This window comes from Myripristis murdjan, chromosome 17, assembly GCF_902150065.1.
Source record: "Myripristis murdjan chromosome 17, fMyrMur1.1, whole genome shotgun sequence".
Classification (NCBI taxonomy): domain Eukaryota; kingdom Metazoa; phylum Chordata; class Actinopteri; order Holocentriformes; family Holocentridae; genus Myripristis; species Myripristis murdjan.
In genome coordinates, this window is record NC_043996.1 from 24,044,806 (window position 1) to 24,069,020 (window position 24,215).

The window sequence follows — 24,215 nt, forward strand, 5'->3', positions numbered from 1 at the left end:
AACAACACAAAACCCCTGAAGCCTAACAACTACAGCCTGACACTGGACTTGTGATGTGATGTGACAAGCAATGATGATACTACTACTACTACTAATAATATTATTATCATAATTATCATTATCATTATTGTTATTGTTACTAATATATTAGTAGTAGAAGTAGTAATTAGTAGTAGTAGTGGTAGTAATTAAATAAAACTATACAGAGAATGTCTTCAGTTTTAGTCTTTGTCAGTTTGGTCAAATCTGTCAACACAACATTATTGAAACTGGGACGTCAACATGACTGGGAGTCCATTGCCTTCTCAGTAATGTGTTTGTATTGTGATATCTATTCTGAACTTCATAAATCCTGCCTCAGAAAAATAACTCCCATCTATCTATCTATCTATCTATCTCTCTCTCTCTCTCTCTCTCTCTCTCTCTCTCTCTCTCTCTCTCTCTCTCTCTCTCTCTCTCTATATATATATATATATATATATATATAGATATAGATATAGATATAGCTATAGATATAGATATATAGATATAGCTATAGCTATAGCTATAGATATAGATATATAGATATATATATAATAAAACCAATTAATGAAACAAATAAAAACTAAACCAAAAGTAAACATTCTGAAACAATTAAAACTAAACTGATACCAGCAAACCCATCCAGGGAACTAACTGAGACACAACTGAAATTTAAAACAAAAAATAAAAATGAAACAAAAATAAGAACTAATCGAAAAAAAAAAAAAAAAAAAAAAAAAAGCAAAACTATACTAACTGTGTGTTTTTTAAAAGCAAGTGTCTTGGCTGAACTATAGCATTTTTTGTTTTGAAATAAAACAGTCCGGATTAATGGGTACGATTAAATCTGTGCGCTTCACTCCGGAGCAGCGGGTGGCGGTAATGAGCCTAACTCGCCTTTTAAAACCAAGACGAAGAAGAAACAGCAACATTAAACAGAACCTGCTTAAGCGCTTTGAGCCAACTGTTCCTCAGCGGCTGCCGTAGCCTGCGACAGTGATGACGTAGCGGCCGGGGGAGGAGTCTCCTGTTAATCCAAACATCGACGACAACAGCCAAGCTAGCCGAGCAGCAGCAGCAGCAGCACAAACCCCAAATCCCCTCCGAAAATCCCCCCGCACCGCGTCGCCCTTCAGCATGGCCGCGCAGAAAATCAACGAGGCGCATGAGCACATCACCAAAGCGGAGAAATGGTAAGAACAAGCCGCGTTTTTTTCTCTCTCCCACCCAGGAAACACCACCTTCTTTTTTTGTAAACCGCTGCTGTTAGCTAGCAGAGGCCACCGTGCTGTGTTGACCCGCATGCAGAGACAACCAGGGACATATGAGCTGAATATATGCTGAGATTTAGCTTTGTGACAGTGTTAATATGTTTACCTCACTCAGTGTCAGTGGTGTCACGTGTGTGTGTGTGTGTGTGTGTGTGTGTGTGTGCGCGCGAGCGGACGGTGTGTGTGTGTGACTCCTTAAAGTCCTAAATCTGCACGATCATCTCGTTTTTTTTGCAGCCTGAAGACCAGCCTGACCAAGTGGAAGCCAGATTACGACAGTGCTGCATCAGAATACGCCAAAGCAGGTGGCACACATCAGCATGATCCTCCCTGAAAATTTGCCTTCATAAACAGCCATCACACATTTGACTGAAAACCTGTGTGTGTGTGTGTGTGTGTGTGTGTGTGTGTGTGTGTGTGTGTGTGTGTGTGTGTGTGTGTTTTCCTGTCTTGTCCCAGCTGTGTGTTTCAAGAACGCCAAGCAGTTCGACCAGGCGAAAGATGCCTACCTGAAGGAAGCGGAGTATCACACAGAGAATAAAGCGTATCCTCTCCTCCCCTGCAGAAATGCATGACAACACACTCTCTCACTCTACGCTCTCCTCTCTCTCTGTCCATGTCATTTTTTCCTTGACTTGTCCCTGCAGGCTCTTCCACGCTGCCAAGTAAGTATCCTGGTTCATAAGAGGCTGCAGTGAGCCAAGTGGCAAATACAGCAAGGGCTGGAGACGATATGTGTATCTCTTGGTTCAATACTATCACGATACTGGGGGGCCAGTTCTATAAGTATTGCAATTCAACATAATGATTTATTGCGATTTTTGTTTTTAGAATTACCCTCTAAGTTGTGGCTGTAAAGTTTCATGAGGCTGTGATTCTTCTAAAGGTCACAGCGGGTCATTTTATTCAGTGATGTCAAGTTTCAAAAGACAGTCTTACTACAATGACATGGGTGTTATGGGGGTTAACATCCTCACACATGAATCAAATGTGGCTCATTGAATCCACAAGAGTCTCAGCTTTCCAGTCAAACCCACTTGATGCAACTCTGAGACTGTTTAGGCCCCAGTCTGCACAAATACACCGTTTTAGAATAGGTGAAAAGAAACACATATGTGGGCTAAACAGCATGGGATTAGCATGAGGTGGGCCTGTCTGCAAAGGGGCGAGCCGTTGGTGTCCATAGAAACCATTTTCATTTAGATATCTGGAGGTCAGAGGTCAAGAGACCCTGATGAAAATGCCAGTTTTTTAAAAAAAGATTAACAAATCATTCAAAAAAAGAATTGCAATACTTAAGTGAATCGCCTTTTTCCCCCATCCTTAAAATACAAAGACCACATTTCCTTTTAATCTTTAAAATGTTTTGTTTCTCAGGGCGATTGAACAAGCAGGCATGATGATGAAGGTGAGTGCCATGATAACGTGAACACTGAAGTCAGTCGCACTTACATGGAGGTCGTACGCCTGCAGAGTTATTTACTGGACTGTTTTTTTTTTTGTTTTTTTTTTGCCCTACAGGAACAAAAGAAAATGCCGGAGGCCATCCAGTACATTGAGAAAGCGTGCATGATGTACATGGAGAACGGCACTCCTGACACTGCGGCCATGGCTCTGGACAGGGCCGGAAAGTGAGAGCATTACGTCACATCTGATCGGACAGTTTTGGTGCAGCAGCAGAATAAACAGATCAGTAGATCACAGACGATGTAGGCACAGATCTGCTGGGTTTGTCATGTGACTGTAGTGAACCGCCCTCGGTGTCAGTGTGCAGTGTGTGTGTTTTTTATTGCATCTGCGCCGTTTTACAGCTACACTACAGGGTTTGATCTTTCAACCTAGGCGATTATAGTATTACTGGGTAGCAGCTCTTTAAGCTCCAGTACAGAAAAAATGTCACCTGAAAGGCTGTCGTGTGATGCAAAGGCCACAAAGACGGCTCTTTCTTTGACATAAATTACTTTTTGTTCGTCTAGGCTGATCGAACCCATCAACCTGGACAAAGCTGTGGACTTGTACCAGAAGGCAGCCGGTGTGTTTGAGGTAAAATCAAGCTACAGATCGGCTCTCTGAATCATTTAACTGTTGGTGATGAACTTCTTTACCTAATACAGCCCGGTGTTTTGTGTTTTATGTTTGTAGAATGAGGACCGCCTGCGCCAGGCAGCTGAACTGCTGGGCAAAGCCTCCAGACTTCTGGTCAGGCTTAAAAGGTAAAAACAGGCGGCACGCACATCCCATAGTGCTGAATCCAAAAGACGACATGAAGAAGAGCACAGAGGATCTGCAACACTATCGTAGTATACAGCATCACAGATCCTCTGTGCTCTATTTCAGCTTAAAAAGATTGAAATAGGACAAATAAGACTTCAGCTCTGTGTGACACATTTTGATTTTTTTTTTTTAAAGAGAAATTAAACCCCAAATCGAAATCTCTATGAAGCCAGACCTCTAACAATGAAAAGTACAGTGGTGGGTATATAATAGTTGCTAGTAGGGACGCACATTTATTTTTATTTTTTTTTGCCGATATCTGATATTGCAATATTTTCCATCTATTTTAGCCGCTTGACAATGCTGATATCGGTGTGTGCATGTTTTTTTCCACCTAATTTCAGAGAACATCAAGTCTCTCCTGCAGTGGAATTAACCATGTTATTATGTCTGCTCTTATTGTGAAGGCCCACTGGCAGATGCAGACATAAAATACAGTGCTTTTCAAAATATACTGGGCAAAATAAGAGAACCACTTCAACCTAGGTCATGTAAAACCTGCCATATTTATTTTTATATAGCATTTCCTTTCAAACAAAACCGTCAGATTCATCCTGCTGAAACAGGCTTGGACGATGCTCTCCCTGATGATGAGCCGATATTATCGTGCATCCCTAATTGGTTAGGGTTGGTTAGCTGAGTTTCTTACCCATGTAGTTTGGGCTGAGCTTTGATGTTGACAGCTTGAAGGTATCAGCTGGCTGCTGCTGTCACATTGAAGTCGCTGCCAACACTTGGAGAAACCTCAGCACTGAGATCTGTCAGATAAAGTCGATCGGGCTGATGAGCTTAATGTCTTTGCTGCTTGATAAGAGTTTTCGAGTGGAGGAGCTGCTGCTGCTGCTGTTGCTGCTGCGGCCGGAGGAGCTCCGAAGCAGCAAAATCTCTTCACTTTGACCGGCAAAATATTTGGATCGAGCTGCCGTTGTGACACAAGAAGGAAATTTAGTTCCCCATCCTTGTAAACAGTGATGACTTAACACTTGATTCAAACACTGCTCCCGTCTGTGTCTCCAGGCTCGATGAGGCGGCGGTCGCTCTTCAGAAAGAGAAGAACATGTACAAAGAGATCGAGAACTTCCCTATGTGCTTCAAGGTGGGTTCCCTCTGTGGGCTGGTTGTGCCGTACATAAACAAAATAATGTTTTTATATGAAACTTGATCATTGAAGTTGTTTTCACTGATGTTATTGCCACAGTTGGATTGAATTTCAAACTTAAGGGGACTTGTGACTCAGTAGGTTGTAACACAGTGATGGCTGGTGGGATCAAATCTTTAGCATGTGACACAAGAGGTTATGCCTTCTTCTCCCAAATTTTCTCCTCACTCAACTATCAAACAAAGCCATAAGCGATTTAAAGTTCAGTCTAAATTCAGTCTTAGTTCAACCAAGGAAGACTGAGCTTCAACCAGAGGGATGTGGGTTCAAATCTCTGTGCTGCTCTGTAGCTGACCTGCAGGCGGATTAGCAACACGCCAAAGAGAATAAGAAAATCATTTAACAATTTATCATGTCTCGTGTGTTGGTCTGTTCATTTTCTAGAAAACAACTGCCCAAGTGCTGATTCATCTTCACAGAGGGGACTACGTAGCGGCTGATAAATGTGTCAGAGAGAGTTACAGGTATGGGAACATGTCAGACTTTATACGTAACGTTATCTTTACAATGTTTTGCTGATTTGTTACCGAGACTGTTCAGTAACTGGGGGGGGTCCAAAGTTAAAAGCCCTCCCAGGTCCAGAGGTGCCGCCGTGTGTCTGACTCTGCACCCTGACCTTCCTGTAGACAGGCTCAGGTGTGAAATGTCCTCCTCCGGGACCAAAATTCAGATTTTCACTGTGACCCACTTTCCCATTCACATTATCTCAAGTTCAGCGTATAACACCGTTGCCACTTGAACCGAGGGTCATTACATGAATTGTCGTTTCGTTTCATCCAGTCTGCCAGGCTACAGCGGAAGCGAAGACAGCGTTGCCATGGAGACGCTGCTGCAGGGGTACGACGAGCAGGACGAGGACCAGGTCTACCGTGTGTGCAACTCACCTTTATTGAAGTACATGGACAATGATGTGAGTGCCGTCGCCCAGCCCAAACAAAGTGCAGCTCAGAACGTTATTGTCAGTGATCTGGCCTCTGGATTCATTGTCTTTTAAAAATCCCTCTTTTTCTTTTGTTAGGATAGCATTAACTTCAACCTTTGGGCTAAATGAAGCCATCAGTTTTAGCTTAGTTTCCTTTACTGATGTAGCATTCAGGGACCATACCAGTGATTTTGTTTGGCTTAATATCTACAAAATGTATATACTTAACGTTTCTGCTGATCATTTCCCAAAACAAGCAGTAATATTTTCAAACTGTTTCTTTTTACCTTTTGTCCAGCCATTGGTTTCCGTTCATATGAAAATTAACTTTCAGAGATTTGAAACTTTTCTTCACACTGGTGTTCCATCACTGTAATAAAGTTGTCTGCATTCATGTCCCTAAAAGCAGCAGCACTGTTGTGTTTTGCTGACTTGAAGTTTGGGTGGAAAAAATAGTGCCAGCAGGAAACATCTGCTTTCCACAGCAAATTATCAGCTCTGTGGTTGATGAATGGTGAGGACTTTGTTAGTCACAAAAGCAGAATATTATACATTCCAATTTGAAAATGTGGGGTTTGATTATGTGAAATCTTAACAACCCACGTATGATTTGCAAAATGGTTTGTGTCAGTGTAAAATGTGGTAAATTGTATTAAATGGGCCAAACATACAAACTCACTGGTATGGTCTTGATTCCAGTGCCATGTTTCTTTAGTTTCTTGTGCATCAGTCGACTAGAGGAGCGGTAATTTGAGAATGGATGACACATATTGATATCCTCTCTGCCTTACAGTACGCCAAGCTGGCCATCTCCCTGAGGGTACCTGGAGGAGGAGGCAAGAAGAAGAAGGCTGCTGCAGCGCCACAAGGCGGCGCTAGTGGGACACCGGCGCCTGCCGAGGAGGATGATGATTATGAAGGAGGGTTGTGTTAGCCTTTTTTATTCACCAGAGTGCTGACTCTACCCAGCTCCTGCTTCTCTGCACTCTCTCAGTGCACAAGTAGGTAAAAACCTTTACATGACCATTCAGCTCTGAATGGCCTTTATTTTAAAAAAGAAGCAATCCCAAAATCCTATTACAGTAGGTGTTACAGTGCAGAGTCCACCACTGTCCACATTAAATATAAGCTTGAACAGCCTTTTAATTTGTGTACAGTTCTTATGGTGGATCCTCAGTGTGATAATGAAAAAAATCATCCTTCAATGTTCAGAAACGTATGAAAGTGGATCAGATGTAAATGTTCTATTATTTAATGTCTGTGTAAAATTTGGCTGCTCTTGTTTGTGGGTACTCTTCAGATTCTAACATCGCTATAGTTGTATTGAAATCAAAGAAAACTAGAAATATGTCTTATATGAGTTGATTGATGTATAGATGTTTATTTGTACAGAATTTAATTTATTCAGTATTATTTATGCCTCTGGCTTGTTGAAGATGTTACTGGAACTATATGCAAATCAGGTCTTGTCTTTGTTGCTGCATGTGTATGAATTAATAAAAAAAAAAGTGTAAATTAATTTTAAAAAAGTATATTGAAATCAAAATCTATGAATTTGAATAGCGATGGTAAATAATAACCATTGCCATCAGTCTTGAGCACTTACTAAGTTAATAAAGAAACATGCTACACAATGCAGTTCCTTATAACAGCTTGTGGCCAGTTGTAGACTGTCTTGATCTGTCTACCTCAAGGTGTCTGTTATCATGCAAAATCTGTCATCATATCCAGTTGCCACAAATATTGTAACACTCCTCAAGTTAGAGTGACCTAAACCAGAAAAAGAGGGACCATGCGGTTATGTTTTTTTTTTTTTTTTTTTAACCTTGATTTCCATGATTTCTTTGAGTCAGTGTCATTCCTTTTTAGTGCTAAGTCAACCGACTTATTGCTCAAATGTGGGATCACTACTACAGCAACTTATGACAATGTCACTTGGTTTACTTTTTTGTGATTTTTTTTTTATTATCATTATTTGTGCTGTTGTCTACTTGTATATTCCTTGGAAGCATAGTCCCTAGATTTTGCACATATCAATAAATATTTCCTCTGTGCTCCACCAGTGTACGTATTATTAAATATGAGACAAATTTACCATATTTTCAAGACTGAGAGCAGTTGGAGGTGTTTGTACCAAAATGGCTAATAATATACATGTAATGAAGCTTCTCAGGACCTTAACTATCTTGGATGAAGCTCCTGTTCATTTGAAGTTCCATCCCTGGTAAAGCAATGTCTTTAGTCCAGTTGAATGCACACTAGAGCTTCTTTGGCGATGTTTCCCAATCAGGAACTTTGTGTATCTGTGCATTGGTAATATCAAAGCTGGACTTGGAGTGTGCACGAATTATGCCACTGGTGAAAATAAAAATGTTAAAATCTTCAGTTTGTGGAACATTCAGTGTGAAGCTGGCAGATAGATCACTGAAATGTACCGTAGCTTGAAATCATAAAGTAGTAGCCAGACAGCTTTCTAAATCAGAATTATTAAAGCAACAACTGCATTGTAATATATCACTTGATCTGTAATTAAACAGAGCTGAGGCAGCAGATGATCCCCTAAGTTCCCAGGTTCAGGCTAGAGCAAATGTTTTGTCCAACATTTCTCCTGTTGAAGCATCTGAGCAAGACATTGAATCTCAAACTGGTGACTCATTGTAAGTCCTCCTGTGTGTCAGCAAAATCCCTGCGTTATAATTGCTATTACAATTCATGAAAAAAGGATGAGCCTTCTTCCAAGAGGAGACGGCAACTAAATGTGAACCTTGACACCTTTCCAGATGCTTTATTTGCAGATCTCAACCCTTATTTTAGCACATTGCCTTAACATACAGGTATCATTCCACCCTAACCCCTCCCCTAAAATGGTATGTACATGTACAGAAAATTAGTCATGACAATAATGAAACATTTCTTTCATGCTACAATGTCCTCTAATGCATAGTTTGGACCAAAGGGCTTTGAAGGTTAAAGCCCCTCATGTGAGCAAAAAGGTTGTTTCGTCTGTCTTCATTTTTATTTTGCTGACTGAAAGCCTGGCTTTGGGTGCCATGGTGTTCATGAGTTTGATGTTAAAAACAGTGAAAGGTTTGCAAATGATGTGCAAGAGTCTACCACTTGATGCACATGATACCCTGATTCAAAAATAGCCCTCCCCTGGGTGAGACTCTGGCCAACCAGGAGATAATGCAGAATATGATTAGCAATTAATCCCATTCACTGTGAGGAAAAAATGTCCAAAGTGATTTCTTCAGTTTCTTAGAATACAGCCTTGAACTGTTCCCTTGTGCAGTTAACATACCAGGCATATAGTCTAGTGCACCAGATTTTCCAACATTATCCACATTATATCTCATGCTATTTAAATAGTTCTCTATTTCATATTCTTGTAGATCCATCAAAGCTTACATATTGTGTATCATGTGTCAGCTCTGAACATTTGAACATACACAATGAATATCTGTGTTAATTTCCTCGTGGTGAAAACAGCTCTTCCTGAGAAAGATATGTAGTTCATAACTGATAATCTCAGTTATTCATATAAACAAAATAAGGCAAGTAAAGATTGTCTGATAATGTATTTGCGTTGTGCCTCTGGATTGGCTCTCTTATAGCCTCTGACGTTTACAAAAAGAAGGGGTTTATGTGTAGTATATTCAGGTCAGACACGGCCTTTTCATTCTGTCCACATCCTTCAAAGCAGCCGGTCTTGCAGGATGAGAGCTCAATATTGCACAACCCCACAATCCAAGAGTTCCAGTTGGAGAAGATTGAAAATATGAGTTTGTGCTCATCTGTTTATTATTGTGTACATATTGGTGGGAAGCCCTTAATTAACACTCTACCACCGCCATCAGAGCTGACGAGTAAAAAGACAAAGACCAAGTTAGTCCTTGACTGTTTTGTGCACCCACAGTGGGTACACAGGGGAACTGATAGCTGCTCACACCAACAGAGCGATTTAGCGACTGTATAACCCGACCACCCAGTATCACTGAATGAGGGGCCCCTGTCTGAAAGCTCTGACTCGGTTTAACTAGTCATGTCCCCCACGTCGTTGTGCGGGGCAGGAGGTTTCACTGAGTTTTCTCCCGGGTCCACTTGATCATGGTCTCCGGCGAGCGGTAGAGGAAGATGAGTTTCGCGTACATGTCCTCCTCCAGGTCCAGCTCCCCTGTCTCTCGCACCAGGAAGATGTCGGTACACAGCTTGAGGATGCGATCCACGTTGGGCAGCTCCTCGAACATGATGGTGTGGGAGATGCCGCTGAAGAACTCGCGCACAAACTTGCCAATGACCAGAACCACTGAGGCATACAGGCCCATGATCCTAAACGAGGCGGAGAGAAATGGAATTAGACAGTGTTTAGACTTTGGACAGCTTCTTATAATATATATAAATAGTTAATAGGTAATATATAAAAAGTTTTTGTTAGTAGAGAGTCGGCAGATGGTTTATAGCAGAGAGTGATAGGGAAGAGACAAGCAGCGTCACAAGGAAAAGGTCATGCTAAATCTGAACTGATGTTGCAAAGCCACCAGGGCATGTGAGAGGAAAAACCCTTTCATTGCCTCACCTGGCATGCACAAAGCACCTTGAGTAAACACATGGCTATCCAGGTGTGTCTAACCACATCCAACAAACCCTAGAGGCATTTGAAATTAACTGATCAAACCAGGGTTTATTTACTAATTAAGCAAACACTGATGTATAAACTTCTGGTACACTTTGGTAAAGAGTCAAGATTTTTGCAGGTTGGAAATTTGCAAGTCAGAAATGAACACAGCAAATTATTGATAGCCAGCTTACTCTGTGCAGGGAAACATCACTACCATTAGCCCAACCTGTTTACTCACTATAGGTTGCTCTAAATAAGAGTGTAAGATAATATCTAAAATGTAAAATGCTTCATAAATGTGAATACAAAGGCAAGCCCCAGATGAAGTGCAATGGCAGTAGCTGCAACACCTCCACCTGCAAAATGGAGGATTTTCAATGCACATGTTATTCAGTCCACATACCCATATCCAGCCAGAAAGCCCAGGCTGGGCGGGCTGACTTTGTCACTGAACACGTAGATGTGCAGACACTTATCATACTTGGGGTTCTTCTTTTTTATCAGACCCAGTTCTGTCTGGTTGACAATCCACCATTCCTGGATCTGTGAGTCATTATCCCGACGCTCCAAAGACACAGTTAAGTCCATAAACACGTCATCTAAAAAGGATGGATGACAAGAATGTAATTTAACCCAAACAAAACTTGATAATATGCCTCGATAGCAACACAGTTTTATTACTAAACATACAATAGATACGTTTTGGAAAAAAATGTTTGTGATGATTCTGTCACTAAAAACACCATTATTATGTTACGGTTTAAAGATGAGAGTTCGTAGGAAATTGTCATGCACATCCCCTTTGACGGCTGGTGCCGGACCAAGAAACAGTCAATAGAGAAATGCCTCGCCTTGCAAAAGGTTAAGGGAAGTCTGCACACAGCTTATGCTCCATAAAAATTTTTTAATTGCTAAGGTGCAAAATACAAGGTTTCAACCCAGACGGGTCTTTGTCAGGTGATGGTGTTGCACACATGTCCAGTGATTATATAAGCCCATACAGGTCACATGACTGGTGGGGGTGATAGTGCCACCTTTTACAAATTAGCTGAAATATATGAATAAATAACATCCCCATACCATAGACACACCTACATACATACATACAATGTTAAATATAATGCATAATGTAGCACAATACATTTTAAGAAACTGTAATGCAATTGTTACACAATAGTTGAAAAATTGTAAGAAAACATTGTAGAAAAATATTGTTGATAAGCAAAGTGGAAAACATTATAGAAAAATGTGATAAAAGATATAGCCTTGGGCATTATCACACAAATGCAGATCTATAAGGAGGCAGAAATATCATAGTCCTCATTCAAGCCTGCTGGTTGCAAAGTGTTGAGAGTGAAGATCCAATAGGTCTCCCTTTGTTCACATTCAAACCCTCTTGTTGCCTCCTCTGGGTTGCTTGAATGACTCGGCCCTAAAACAGTAGCCCATAAAGGGCTGCTCATTCATGCATACAGTCTTTTAGAATAGGTGTCAAATTACTGAAATTCACACCTACGCACACCTACTCTTTACTTTGCTGTCACCACATCATGCAGCAGCTGTGCACAGTCAGTCCAGTCCATACAGTAACAAAAGAACATGGAGGTCAGAGATGCTTTGACAAGTGATACCTGCTCCTTTTGTATGAAGCTGGTTAACAGCACTGGCCTCCGAGTTGCTGGGCGCTCTCAGATATCGTGGGAATATCTCTTTTAAGACCCTGCAGAGGACCAAAGCACAGCAGGCTATTACTGAAACTGCATTTGAAATTCTCAGATTCTCATGTAGCACAGATTTTTTAACAGACGTTAGGCTCATGGTTTTGCATGTTGGTCACATATTAACTAGTGTCCTCTGTGGTGGCAGTGTAGAAAGTGTCCACTTTCCCCAATTTCTATCATCCCGTTCATGTTCATTGTAAATAAAATATCCATCCATTGCATACCCATAAGGGGCTGATAAGTTTACTTGAGGAACATTACCAATTCATTCTGAATTCATTTCAGAAGTTAGTGTGAAGTGAAGAATCAACAAGATTTCAGCAAACTGTTATGTTAACATGGTGCAGTCTAATACAGATCTTGCTCTACGATCATAAAATGCCAAGTATATAAACAAATGCTAAAGAAGTGGAAGAAATGCTAAGAAGAGAAAAAACAGCCAGTATACTCACACTTGTTTTGTGGTTCCCTTTAACACTTCAATGAGCTGCTTCTTTGTGTCGTCATCTAGATGTTTTACCTCTTTTCCTGAGGCTATTTCAGCTTTAGCACCAAGACTGAGGTTCCTGATAGGATCACAATGACAGGGAGAAGATATTGATATGGTTAAGACCTTTCACATGAACTGCAAAGCTGTAGCTGCCTCTTACAGGAATATATTTTTTAATTTTTAATTTTAGTCAATTATTTTTCTTCACCAGCTAAAAGTTTGTAGCTAGGTGTCATATTTTAAACAAGGAATAGTCCTAGTAAGCTTTCTTGGGAAAACTGATGGACCAATGTACAGAAGAATCAGAATAAGGATCAGAATAAAATCATGTACAAGAAAATTTACAAGACTATGTCAAGAGCACAGTAGGAACACAGTCCATACTAACATGACACTCAGACATCAGGCCCTGACATTCATTGCAAGAAATATACAGTCGACTTCACATATTGCTCTAAATAGATATTGAAACATACTGTACTAAACCCCACTGTGTACTCAGGAAGTGTGGCAATACTTAGTGGCAATAAAAGCACCTAAACTTGGTTTACCCACTTTTTCATTTGTGGATTAGAGTTCACAAACCCTTTTAGGTTGATATAAATACATATGATGTAAATTCCTAGTGTACAGCATATTAAGTAACATCAAATGGACTTATATCTTATGGAGGTGAGGGTTTACGGTGGAAAAGCATAAATAAGTGTTATCTAAAAAATGTTATTTGATTTGTGTCTATATTGGTGGTTGAGATGCCTGGCACAGAAATGACATGGCACGGTGCAAGATAAACAACTCACCGGTGAACACAGTGTATGTACTTTATAGCTCCAGATACATATGGCATTTTATGGCTATGTACCTTTGAACGGACCAGGACACTGTGATGGGGAACTCCTCGTTAGAAGAGTTCAACATGTCCATCAGGTTGTTTCTGCTGGGAGGGCTGATGGTCCACAGCGAGTTCGAGCTGCCCTTCAACTCAGCGATGGTCAGGTCCTCTGCCGTGTAAGCATCCAGCCACTGCAGCGCTTCCTGCCCAGAACAGAAGATCATACGGAAAGAAGAGAGAAGAGAGGAGAGGAGAGGAGAGGAGAGGAGAAATTGACAAATTCACTGTGTGTCTGATGGTATCATTTATCTCTACTCATCCCTTTCAGTGCAATAAAATATTCAGTACTCTTTTCACCCATGCAGTACATTCAGGTTGGCAGATGAACTCTTTGATCCACCTACCAGAGTGTCTGGTAGATGCCCAAATTTTTACAGCCACTCAGATTTTTACCAGGCACTTGTTTTTTTTTTTTTTTTGGTAATTACATTTACAACAGGCATGTTTTGGGCCCCTGGGGTGGGGATGTCTTTCAGGGACAAAAAATATTTTATTGATTTTTTTTCCCCACAAAATAAAGTTTAATGATTTATTGAGAACAACTCAATAAGGTGTTGTAGATGAAATGATGTGACAGGAAGGGAAGAGATTTCCTTTTAGGAAGCAGAACGGCAAGAGCACAGGGTTTGAATTTGATCTTTAAATATCTCATTTTAATAATTGTATCTTACAGTTTTTTAAAATATTATTTTGGTAATTTTCAGGAACTTTTTTGTCTACTTTTGCGGATATTTTCCCTCATTTTCTGATTTTTTTTTTTTTTTGTGCTACTTTTCTGGTAATCGTTTTGCTCTCTTTCTGCAAATTTTCCAGGATTTTCTCATAATTAATTAATTAATTAATTTTTTTTTGATAATTTGCCCTCCCTTTTTCACATGCTTTTGAAAGAAATCAAGTGAATTTGCTCTGGTTTCAAAAGGTAAATAGCTTCCATTTTTTTGTCCCTATGACAAATGAATTTACCTGAACTGAAAACCAAATTGAGGTGGATACAGATAATTATTTCTCCCGAGTAGATCTTTAACTGTTATTGCTATCACTTTTTCCAGAGCTTTCCAGAAAGGAGGGAGAATACTTAATGACCTATTATTACTTTCCTAATCAGTAGATCTGGGTTTAAAAATTGGGATTACTCTATCCTGTTTCCACCCATCAGCGAACTTCCCAGATGTGTGACTGAGTATGAGTGAGAGGTGAGTGAGTGGATCTACCAAAGTGTTACTGTCTTTTTTTTCTTTTTTTTTGCTACAAATGCCATATCTGGGTTATAAAAATGTTTTGAATGACTATTAACAAATTTATCTATAATCTTGAGTTCCTACTCAGTTTACTTGACTCAACATGACCAGTTCAAGATGAAAGATGAAAATGATCTTACCTTATCAAATGTCTCCACAAATGACTTGAAAGCATCTGCACTCACAGTTTTCAGCTGTTTTTGCTGAGCACTCATGGTGAAGACAGGCTGGGGAAAAAAAGAAAAGAGAATGCATTTGCAAAGGACCAGAAACACTTCTAATGTCTGCATGGAATGAACTCGATCAAACTTCACATTCACACATGCTTGTTTTCCCTGTCATCAAAATCATAAGAAGGCAATGTTAGGGACAGAACTTATTTTACCACAGAAACATCTAAAATTAGGCATTCATTCAGTTGTTGAACTTATGTGAAATTAGGTTAAGGCAATGAACAGGCCTACTTTCAGGCTGCACCAGTTCCACAATCACAGGCATTAAAGTCACTCTGAGCTCAGACGCTGCAATACTCCAGAAAGACACCCTGGCTTTTTTTCTCTCTTAATTGGATCCCAGTAACAAAATGATTACAAAGTCTAACTTCTACTTCTAAACAACATAGTCACATAACACACATACAAACTTTGGATGTCTATTTTTTGATTGTAGTTTGTCATTTCTATTTCTTTGTTTCTTGGTCAGTACTTGACAAAGCTGATGGAAATGTCATCTCAATAAATTCCACACTAATACATTATTTAAAATAAGAACTTGCTCACACAGTATATTAGCAAAAATCAGTGGAACTGATGATAATTGTTAATCTCTCTGTAAGCAGTAAAGTAGTAAACACCACTGCTCACATCTATAAAAACCAACGCTGCATCAGTGGAACAATTCTTTGAATGAATAATGTAGTGCATTTATGTTCAGCATGCCACCAGACAGGGTCTTATCTTTATCTTTTTATGTCTGGTCATGCTACACTTTGTCCTGCACCTACAGTTTGTCTGCACCTGCAATGTGTCAGTCTGTTCTGCACTGTGTGTCTGCCTGGCCATGTGGTGACACCAAGTAACAAGACCAAATTTCAAAATGTACACTATTACTATATAAATATGATCAAAGATGTTCAACGAAGACATGTTTAATTTACAGTTACTGCAGTTTCCCACTGGCTAATTGGACCCTCCATTACAAGTGAATCTCCCATTCACTTATAATTAAAAACTTAAAAACTGAATGAGCCCATTCGATTTCTATAGCCCATTTTTTGGTAACTTTTTACTGGACCATATGGTCATACTATTTTTTTTTTTTTTTTAAATATTAACACTGACATGCTTTGAGTATGTAGCTTATTTTTCCCCACTGGAAGCTATCATATTTGCTACTACTGGAAAAGGCTTAATTGTAATTGGTAGGTAGTTTAAAGCCAGTAAACACTAAGTGGAGGGGCAGTCTCTAGTTTGGAGAGACAGACTATTCCTTCAAATATGAATTCAAATGGTCAGTGTAGTCCTCAAAGTTATATTCTAAATGTGCGAATTTTCATATACCGTATTTCACCAATTAATCGCCTGGGCGCAAATAGCCGCCTGGTTCTTATAAACGCCTGGGGTCTGCACCCATTTTGCATATTAAACGCCCACCCGAATAACCGCCGGGGCGATTATTTGCATTATATTGAGGTAACCCAAAATAAGGTTATTCACCTTATTTTTGCAGAAGTAAACAGTTAGCCGCACAAGAGAGCTAGCTAACGTTAGAAAAAAGGGTGTACCGTAATCTTAAACTGATCGACTGTAAATATGTTGGACAGTAACTGTCATCACAATAATGGCCTGGTGCAGGTCTGTGTAAAAATAAATAAAGGCCTGCAGCGAATAGCCACCTGGTTCTTTTAAACACCTGTGGTCCAAGTTGATTTTGTGTATTAAACGCCTGGGCGATTAATTGGGGAAATACAGTATATAGATAAATATCACAGAATTACAGGAAAGGCACTTTTGAAAAAATTCTGGTGGAAAGCTCTCATCTGGACCCTGCCGATGTCTGTGCCATGGTTACGCCCTTGTTATCAGCCAGAGAGGTTGCAGAGTTGTGGGGCATATTCGTTCACTACACACTCTTTCATTGAAGCTACATGTAAACTGACAAGAACACAATTCTTACTCTTCGCCAAAGTATATCTGAAGAGAAAATCATAGAAAGTGAATAATATGGAAGCTTCAACGCAATTCTGGCTTTGAATATGAACACTGCCCGCACCTGAAAGCCGGCGAGGGTGATTGTGAGGGAGACGTCCTGAGGTGTGTTGACCACTCCAGCTACAGACTTGACGAGGGACATAAAGAGCAGCGGGAACCAGACGATACAGATTAGCAGCATCACGATCATCCCTCCCATCCCGTACTTCACCACCTTCTTCTTCTTCTGACCACGAGGCTGGGGGTACCTCTGTGAAAGGACAGGAAAAAGAACAGGCCATACATAATGCAAAAATGATGTCACTACCAGTGTCAGGGGTAAGTAATAAATTGATGCATGAGTTTTTCTTAATTGTCTTTACCTTAATCTTTCTTTCATTGTCTCATTTGTTAGCTATATCCTTTTTAAAACACAGAGAAAAGCTAAATTCCGCAGCATTGTCCAGCAAACATACAACTTTAAAACACAATCCGAGTTTGACATAAGATTGGCTAGTAATTGAAAACACACTTGACAGAGTATGTTTTTGAAGCAATCACCCTTATTAGTTATTTTTAATGTTATTTTTAGAGTAACTTCATGACAAATTAAGTAACAAAGTAACTAATTACGTTTAAAAGTAACTGTCACCAACACAGTCCATTACTGTACCTGGATGAAGGCTGTTCGGGAATATTCTGTTATTTACACATTATAGTGTTCTGTTAGTCCTCACTTTTACTGTCCTGATGCTCAAAAAACATATCATGTGTTTTCATAAACACTGGCCTTCTTATTTGATATAGATACAGGAAAGGGTGAGCCCCTTAAAGTTTTATTTCAACCAATTTTGCCGGCAATTTCATGTCACAGGATTGTTATTATTTTTGATCTTGAGAGAATTGAAATTTCAACAGAATTAAAACATTATGTGCTCTGGGTCCGAAAGTGATAGTCTCACACTGGGCAAAAACCAAAATGATCAAGACCTTTTCAGACTCCCTCCAACATTTGAGAACAAAGATGTGAGCGTAGATGTCCTCGACACAGATCCAGCTGGAGAGGGACAGTGAGGTGTCGGTCCAGACCCAATCCATCACCGCTCTCAGCTCTGTCAGGAAAGGCACCAGACGGAACCTGTGGGCAACAGTCACATCTTAGTTATCCTGTTAGAACAGGGGGCTTCAAAAAAATCAGATTCAACATCACTAATTACTAAAATACATGATTTAAGGGTTTAAAGTAATTCATTTTTACGAATACAATGACACAGAAGCCTTCTAATCTCATTATTCATACAACTGTACTTCAAGTCTGCTGTGCTGAATAGCAAAATCAAATGGAGGAGTCAAAAAGAATAGGAGGAATGCATGCCAATGATGACTTCTCCTTTAATAAATGTCCAATAAGCCTGGATTATTAGAAAATAAAATAACCCTAGTCTATCCAGAATCGGTCTGTCCCCTATGTTCAGTCTTGAAGCACAAACAAATCGATAACCAAAAACATGACTGGACATGTTTAGCCAGTTGTAAGGAAGGATGCATTTCCAGAGTGACTCACCCTTGAAACAGGAAGAGGTTGACATAATTGTAGCTCTTGGTGAGAAAGTTTCCCAGGACACGAGTGGGATAGCCGCAGCGGATCTGATAGGCTGAAAGGCCAAAGTAGATGCACTTGACAAAATACCACATTTGAGCAACCGTGTTCTCGCTGAAACGCCTGAAAGTGAGAGAGAGAGAGAGAGAGAGAGGCAAAACAATTTGAAACATTGGGGAAAAAACATGTTCTTGGCATGTTTTACAGGAATGTCATTTTAAATACAACATAGCCTTTTTAAAAAAAAAAAACAAAAAACATTGCAGTGACGTCACAAAACATTTTAAATTTCTCAATGTTTTGCAAAAATAATTACTGGTTTCCAAAGAAAAGTGGGAGCAAAAACTATTTCCTCCCAGTTTTGAAGGTTTACATCTCCACCCTCTTCTGTAAACTCAAACTTTGATGAGGACTGTTACACATCACTTTCTGAGATAGAGTGCTTTCAGACAGGCTTTTTGCCTTTATTCATGAGGGAATGACATGTGAAAAGGTCCCAGGCCAGATCTGAACCCTGGGTGAGCCAGCAGCATGCCGCAAACTTTAGAAATTTAAATGAGGTTATGAAGTCACTTAACATCACTTCCTTTAATACTAAATACATCTAAAGTGACTTGAGAATGAGTTCCTACTTCTCTGTGACTCCTGGCAGGATGAAGAACATCCAGAAATGGATACCGAAGACCAGGATGACCTGGAAGATGACCTTGCCCATGACAGTCTTTCTGAGGTAGAGCGCCCGGTCTACCACCATGGTCCCAAACTGGATCAGCACCATGACCAGGAAGGGTCCCGGCACCTGATCCTCCGACAGAGACGATGTGATGTCTGCTGCAGCCGAGTGTTTCTAGAGGAAAGGAGGAGACTCTCAAACATGAACTTTTTCCATTGATATTGTAGAAAAAATGTGAATGTATTTCTGGAGTCAGACAAAGGGATTTATGGAGGAAGCTGAAAGATGATTTCTTCTTAGTACCATTCATTCTCATGGTTATGTATTCCATCGAATGTAAATTTTTAAACCTACACCAAATGCCCAGAATCCAAACACAATGATGATGAAGTCGACGGTGTCAGCGAGGAACATCAGCACATAGACGTCTGTTACAGCACTGTACTCCGGATGGATCAGGTTGTAGAAGAACTGGCGAATGGGCCGGTAGATCTCCAGGGTTCTACAGAGAGCAGAAGTTGATAAAAACAATAATTTATTTTGAAAAAAGAGCTAAAACTGGTCAAGAGTCCAGGAAATTGTCTGCTATTAAAGATGATATAATTATTCAGATGACACCACTGGACTGGTTTTGGCAAAAATTAATGGAAGACATATCTTGATTAGCCTAATGGGAATGTAATTACACCTCAAAATTTTAAGTCATAATATCTCATTACTATCTATATCTCAGTCTCCACTGGTCTGATTCTGACAAAACTTGGACCCATGATACATTGTGGCACTGTGTTCTGGTGTTATCAAAAATTACAATGTTTGACTTGGCGAGGACGCTATAATTTAAGGTCTTACCGCTTGATGGCAAACTTTTTCCCTTTGATGAGCTGCTCTCTCAGCTTCTCCATGATCATCTGTTTGCGGCTCTTTTGCTGGACACCGGCCTCACTGCCATCCCTCCGGCTGCTGCTGCGGGAGAGGGTGCTTCCTGTGGAAACCATTTGCATTTCTCGTCGTAAATGAACCATGACATGTTACTTCCACAGGCTGAGATCCTCAGGGAGACAGAGACCTTCTGGTCATAAAGAGATCGAGGCTAAAGAACAGAGGTGTCCGGGTTTTTTTGTTATTCAAGGCCGAAGAACTAAGAGCTAATCTCTACATGAAAACATGTTTTCAAAAAGGTTTTATATAGTTATCTGCAGTTTAACTTCAAATAAAGTTCTTTCTTCTTTTTTTATTATTGTTATTCCTATTAACGCTGCTATTCCTGTTATCACCTTAGACCTTAAGTGTTACTCAGGGGAAGATTAATGCGTACAGCAGTGGCGAGCGGTGACGTTTTTGTGTAGTCATGCTGTGGTCCCAATTTAATGCGAGCGCCCGCGAGGGCGCGAGCTTGAAAATTTTGGGGCATTTATTTATTAATAAAAACGCATAATATGGTTTTTAACTATACTACATCAACTCGACAACTCGATTTTGATAGACACGCGTGCGCATTTTGCCCTAATGTTACCAACAACAATGTGTTGCAATTTACAGTGTAAATGAAAGCGGGAATTATTAGAACGGACGGATGATGCAGTAATAACCAGTTACAGAGTCAAGCGAATGACACATGAATGTGCTCACAATGTTACCAACAAAATGTTGGACTTTACCATGAGATCGGAACTATTGGGACGTGCCACGGGGTGAAAACACACAGCAAACACACAGCAATGTCACCAGCTAGCCTACATGGTCAATGAAATGACACACAAACATGCCCAGCTGCCCATCGGGCAACGCACCAAAGTGATAAACGTCAGAGAACACCTTTTTCATAACACCTGCAATAGCCTAAATCAATGAAACATGCCAGGTTACTCAAATGAAGTTGTATTTTCACCCATTTTGATTGGCACGATGCAGATGAAAGAACAAACTAATGTTAACGTTCCCGTGCTAGCTAGCCAGCTAACGACGTTAACGGTAGCTAGCTGTCAAGTGAATGACTTGCTGTTGCCGCTGAACATTTCAAGCGAGCTGCTACGTAGCTGCTCGTGTTGCGCATGCGTCTTCTGAAAAGCTGATTCGCAGGCAGCTTATTTTCCATTCAAAACGCCAGCAGGAAACACCGGCTACAACACTACTGTGAATACTCGGAATCACAGAGCGCATGCGCGCGACAAGCTGTCAACTTTCCAGCATTTCGCTAGTAAATTGAGATAGATACGTGTATATAGGCAGCGGTTTGCAACCAAAATGATAGAAATAGGGTATATTATAAAATGACACACTAGGAGACCAACATTTTAAAGATTTTAATTGAAGGGCTTGGGCATGCGCCGCATTTATAGCTTATTATGACCGCTCGCCCCTGGCGTACAGCAAAACTACCCTTCCTGAATAGTCATTTATGATTCAATTTTCCAGCCCAGACTTTGCAAATCAGTGTGGTGATTTGAACCATACAAAATCCCAATACTAGAAAAAAGGACAAAAGCAAATGTTCTTTACCTCTCTTGGACCTGACAGAAGAGCGGGCAGATCGGTGAGAAAGGTGTGAGCCTCCACTGGAGCTCTTGCGGCGCTGGTAGGTCTGCTGTTGGGGGTAGGGCACCTGAACATGCCCTGAATCTACAGACGTCCCGAAGTTGATGGACTTCAAGGTTTGGGTGGAGCCTTTCCTCTCGTGGGTCAGGGACGGAGCGGGTTCCTTCTCTTTCTCACTGTCCTCCTGGCTTTTCCCCTCATCCTCAGACTCGTCCCGATGGAGGAGCTCTTTCTTTTCTTTAGGGTCATCCTCGTCCCAGAGACCATGGCACTGGAAATGGTGAAATAAAAATGCATCATACTACATGCCCAAATGAATTTCAAGACTGGTACTGAAAGTGCAGTTAAACAGAAAAAACACAATCAAAATCTCCAATAAAAGACTAATTAAACTAGTGGGTTCTGCACTCCATAGTTCATAGGTTCTAGTAAAATCTGACTGTAATGCAGCAGAAATACATGTATTTGCTTATTTACCAGGCGAATATTGCCTGTTATCAAATATTGAATATCGGCCATTCAGTGTCATTCACTGCCAACATGATGAAGGTTGACCACAGCTCCGTAAAAGAAGTAACATTTAATTTTCTTGGCACATTTTATTTAGGTCTAAATGCTGCTTCAAAGGTTTTCCACCTTGCCAAGAATATATTTCCTCAGGAAACACTGAATATTTCTGTTAGGCATAAATATGGTTAAATTTAAACGCTGAAAATGATCAAAATGTATCAGCTATTTGCATACAGGATTTAAAAAAAAATGTATCAGCATCAGCTTTTAAAAACCTCTTTCTATCTTTCAATCCATAGTTTGTCTGAACCTGTCTGAACTGAATCATCTCTGGGAACAGTTATCAGTATTTTATGTGTAGGTATTTAGGGCCCTATCTTGCGCCAGACTCCCTAAACCCATTATTTGCGGATTTAGGGTTGCCCAAGAGGCGTTCCCCTGTAAAAGTTGCTATCTTGTGCACCTCCCGCTAAATACCTGCGCTACCCGCTATATTATGCATAGGTGTGTTTTGGGCGTTACGCCAGTTAAACCAATCAGTGTGCCAGGTGCCATTGCCTTTAAGGGCAGGCTGCGCTATCCTAAATCCTAAATCCTAAACCCGCGATGGATAGAGGGAGGTAAATTTTCTCAGGGGTTCTACTGAGGCTAAAGCAAGTTGGCTTTATATATATATACATAATATATATTATATTATAGGCAAGTTAATTCGGGAGGTGGAGCCACATGTGTCCAAGTGGACGTGTCACAAGGTTGTACTGATTGAGTAAAATCCCGGGTCACACCACACACACACAAGAGGCAGAGGTGGAACTATGTGTAAACTAATTCATTGACAAGGTAGATTGGACAGCTGCTGGCTTATGATAAAACAATAAAACGTGCTGGCGTAAGTGTCCAAGTTAAAACAGTCTTTCCTCTAAACAGTCTATATGAGTAATATACTCAGTCCATTCCGGCGGCGTCCCGGTATCAGTCCGACCATGTGCGTGGCGAGGCTCCGTCAGGGCGTGCATTGAAGCCGCCTGGGCGCTCTCTTGTAACAGCCCAAACTTTAGGGAAAGCTTTCCCTAAAGTGTGTGCGTAAGATAGCAATTTTAGGGATAGCGCATGAAACACGCCCACGGACACACCTCCAGGCACAAATGACGGAGTCGGCATAACGGATAGCGGGTAGCGTGGGCGCAAGATACCAAGGATAGCGGAAGTTCCTAAATCCGCAATTTGCGGGTAGCGGGTAGTGGCAGCGGGTAGCGGGTGGCACAAGATAGGGCCCGTAATGTAAGATGGATGTCTAGGCTAACAGTTTATACATTTTCTGTGTTTGTAGGCACCTTCAGGATGGATCTGTGGAAGAAGAGAGCCAGTAACTGGACCAGGTCATAGTGGACATAACCGTCCTTTTTCTCCACACCAATGATGTTGGGAGGGTGATATGGTTTATTCCTCTCCCGCTTGTCCTGGTTGAAGGGGAAGAAGCCAAACTGGAAGAAGTATTTGATGACAATGGTAACCTGAAAAGAAAACACATATGAATGCCAGTGGAACAGTGTGAATTACAAATTACTGTAACATAAAACCTGCACTGGGGCCGAAAGTGGCTCTTATTTAGCTATTATTCAGTTATTATTCAGTTATTATCTTACTATTGGTTACTTAGATCTAACAGTAAAAACTAGCGTAATTATAAGCTTGATTTTCAGTGATTTTACATTTTAGATTAGTATATGCTGCAGCAAACCTGTGTCAAATACCAGCTACAAGTAAGTTTGCTTTAACCCACAGAGGCCAGCTAATGGGTGGGATTTCCACATTTCATTTCATTTCATTTATTTGTTTCACACATGTACAAATACAAAGAGAAAGGCAGGGAATCACATAAAAAAAACAACAACAACAACAACAATAAAAAACAAGAAAAATATGTGTGAGGTGTGGTTAGAAACCTATAGAGGCTTGTATGAAAACCACACCCAAGAAATATACTAATGTTAAGATACACACAATACAAAAATCACAAATACGACTCAAACACATCAGGACAGGTAAAGTGTCAGTTATCTGAAGTATAATGAACTGAAGTTCATATTCTTTACTGT

General features: G+C 40.4%; 2 protein-coding genes across 6 annotated transcripts in view; one reads left to right on the top strand and one right to left on the bottom strand.

Moving 5' to 3' along the window:
* Positions 1-997: 997 nt before the first annotated feature.
* napgb (N-ethylmaleimide-sensitive factor attachment protein, gamma b) lies at positions 998-7,706 on the top strand. Its single transcript, XM_030074183.1, has 12 exons — positions 998-1,214; positions 1,530-1,597; positions 1,752-1,836; positions 1,940-1,957; positions 2,670-2,700; positions 2,814-2,923; positions 3,269-3,335; positions 3,435-3,505; positions 4,584-4,662; positions 5,110-5,189; positions 5,506-5,635; positions 6,441-7,706. Exons 1-12 carry the CDS (start codon positions 1,159-1,161, stop codon positions 6,579-6,581), a joined length of 936 nt encoding a protein of 311 aa, XP_029930043.1. The 5' UTR covers positions 998-1,158; the 3' UTR covers positions 6,582-7,706.
* A 700-nt stretch (positions 7,707-8,406) lies between these two features.
* piezo2b (piezo-type mechanosensitive ion channel component 2b) overlaps positions 8,407-24,215 on the bottom strand; it is a 92,679-nt gene continuing 76,870 nt past the window's right edge. For 3 of the 5 annotated variants that reach the window (XM_030074957.1, XM_030074958.1, XM_030074959.1), the window contains exons 40-53: positions 23,451-23,630; positions 21,571-21,877; positions 19,921-20,053; positions 19,423-19,570; positions 19,028-19,242; positions 18,360-18,518; positions 17,786-17,933; positions 16,878-17,066; positions 14,747-14,833; positions 13,339-13,511; positions 12,439-12,552; positions 11,897-11,985; positions 10,669-10,864; positions 9,724-9,976 (exon numbers count right to left, since the gene is read on the bottom strand). In XM_030074957.1, the coding sequence (XP_029930817.1) occupies positions 9,724-9,976; positions 10,669-10,864; positions 11,897-11,985; positions 12,439-12,552; positions 13,339-13,511; positions 14,747-14,833; positions 16,878-17,066; positions 17,786-17,933; positions 18,360-18,518; positions 19,028-19,242; positions 19,423-19,570; positions 19,921-20,053; positions 21,571-21,877; positions 23,451-23,630 (2,391 nt within the window). Of the gene's footprint in view, positions 9,977-10,668; positions 10,865-11,896; positions 11,986-12,438; positions 12,553-13,338; positions 13,512-14,746; positions 14,834-16,877; positions 17,067-17,785; positions 17,934-18,359; positions 18,519-19,027; positions 19,243-19,422; positions 19,571-19,920; positions 20,054-21,570; positions 21,878-23,450; positions 23,631-24,215 lie in introns of all 5 variants that reach the window. The other 2 variants (XM_030074960.1, XM_030074956.1) reach the window with 1 other exon arrangement.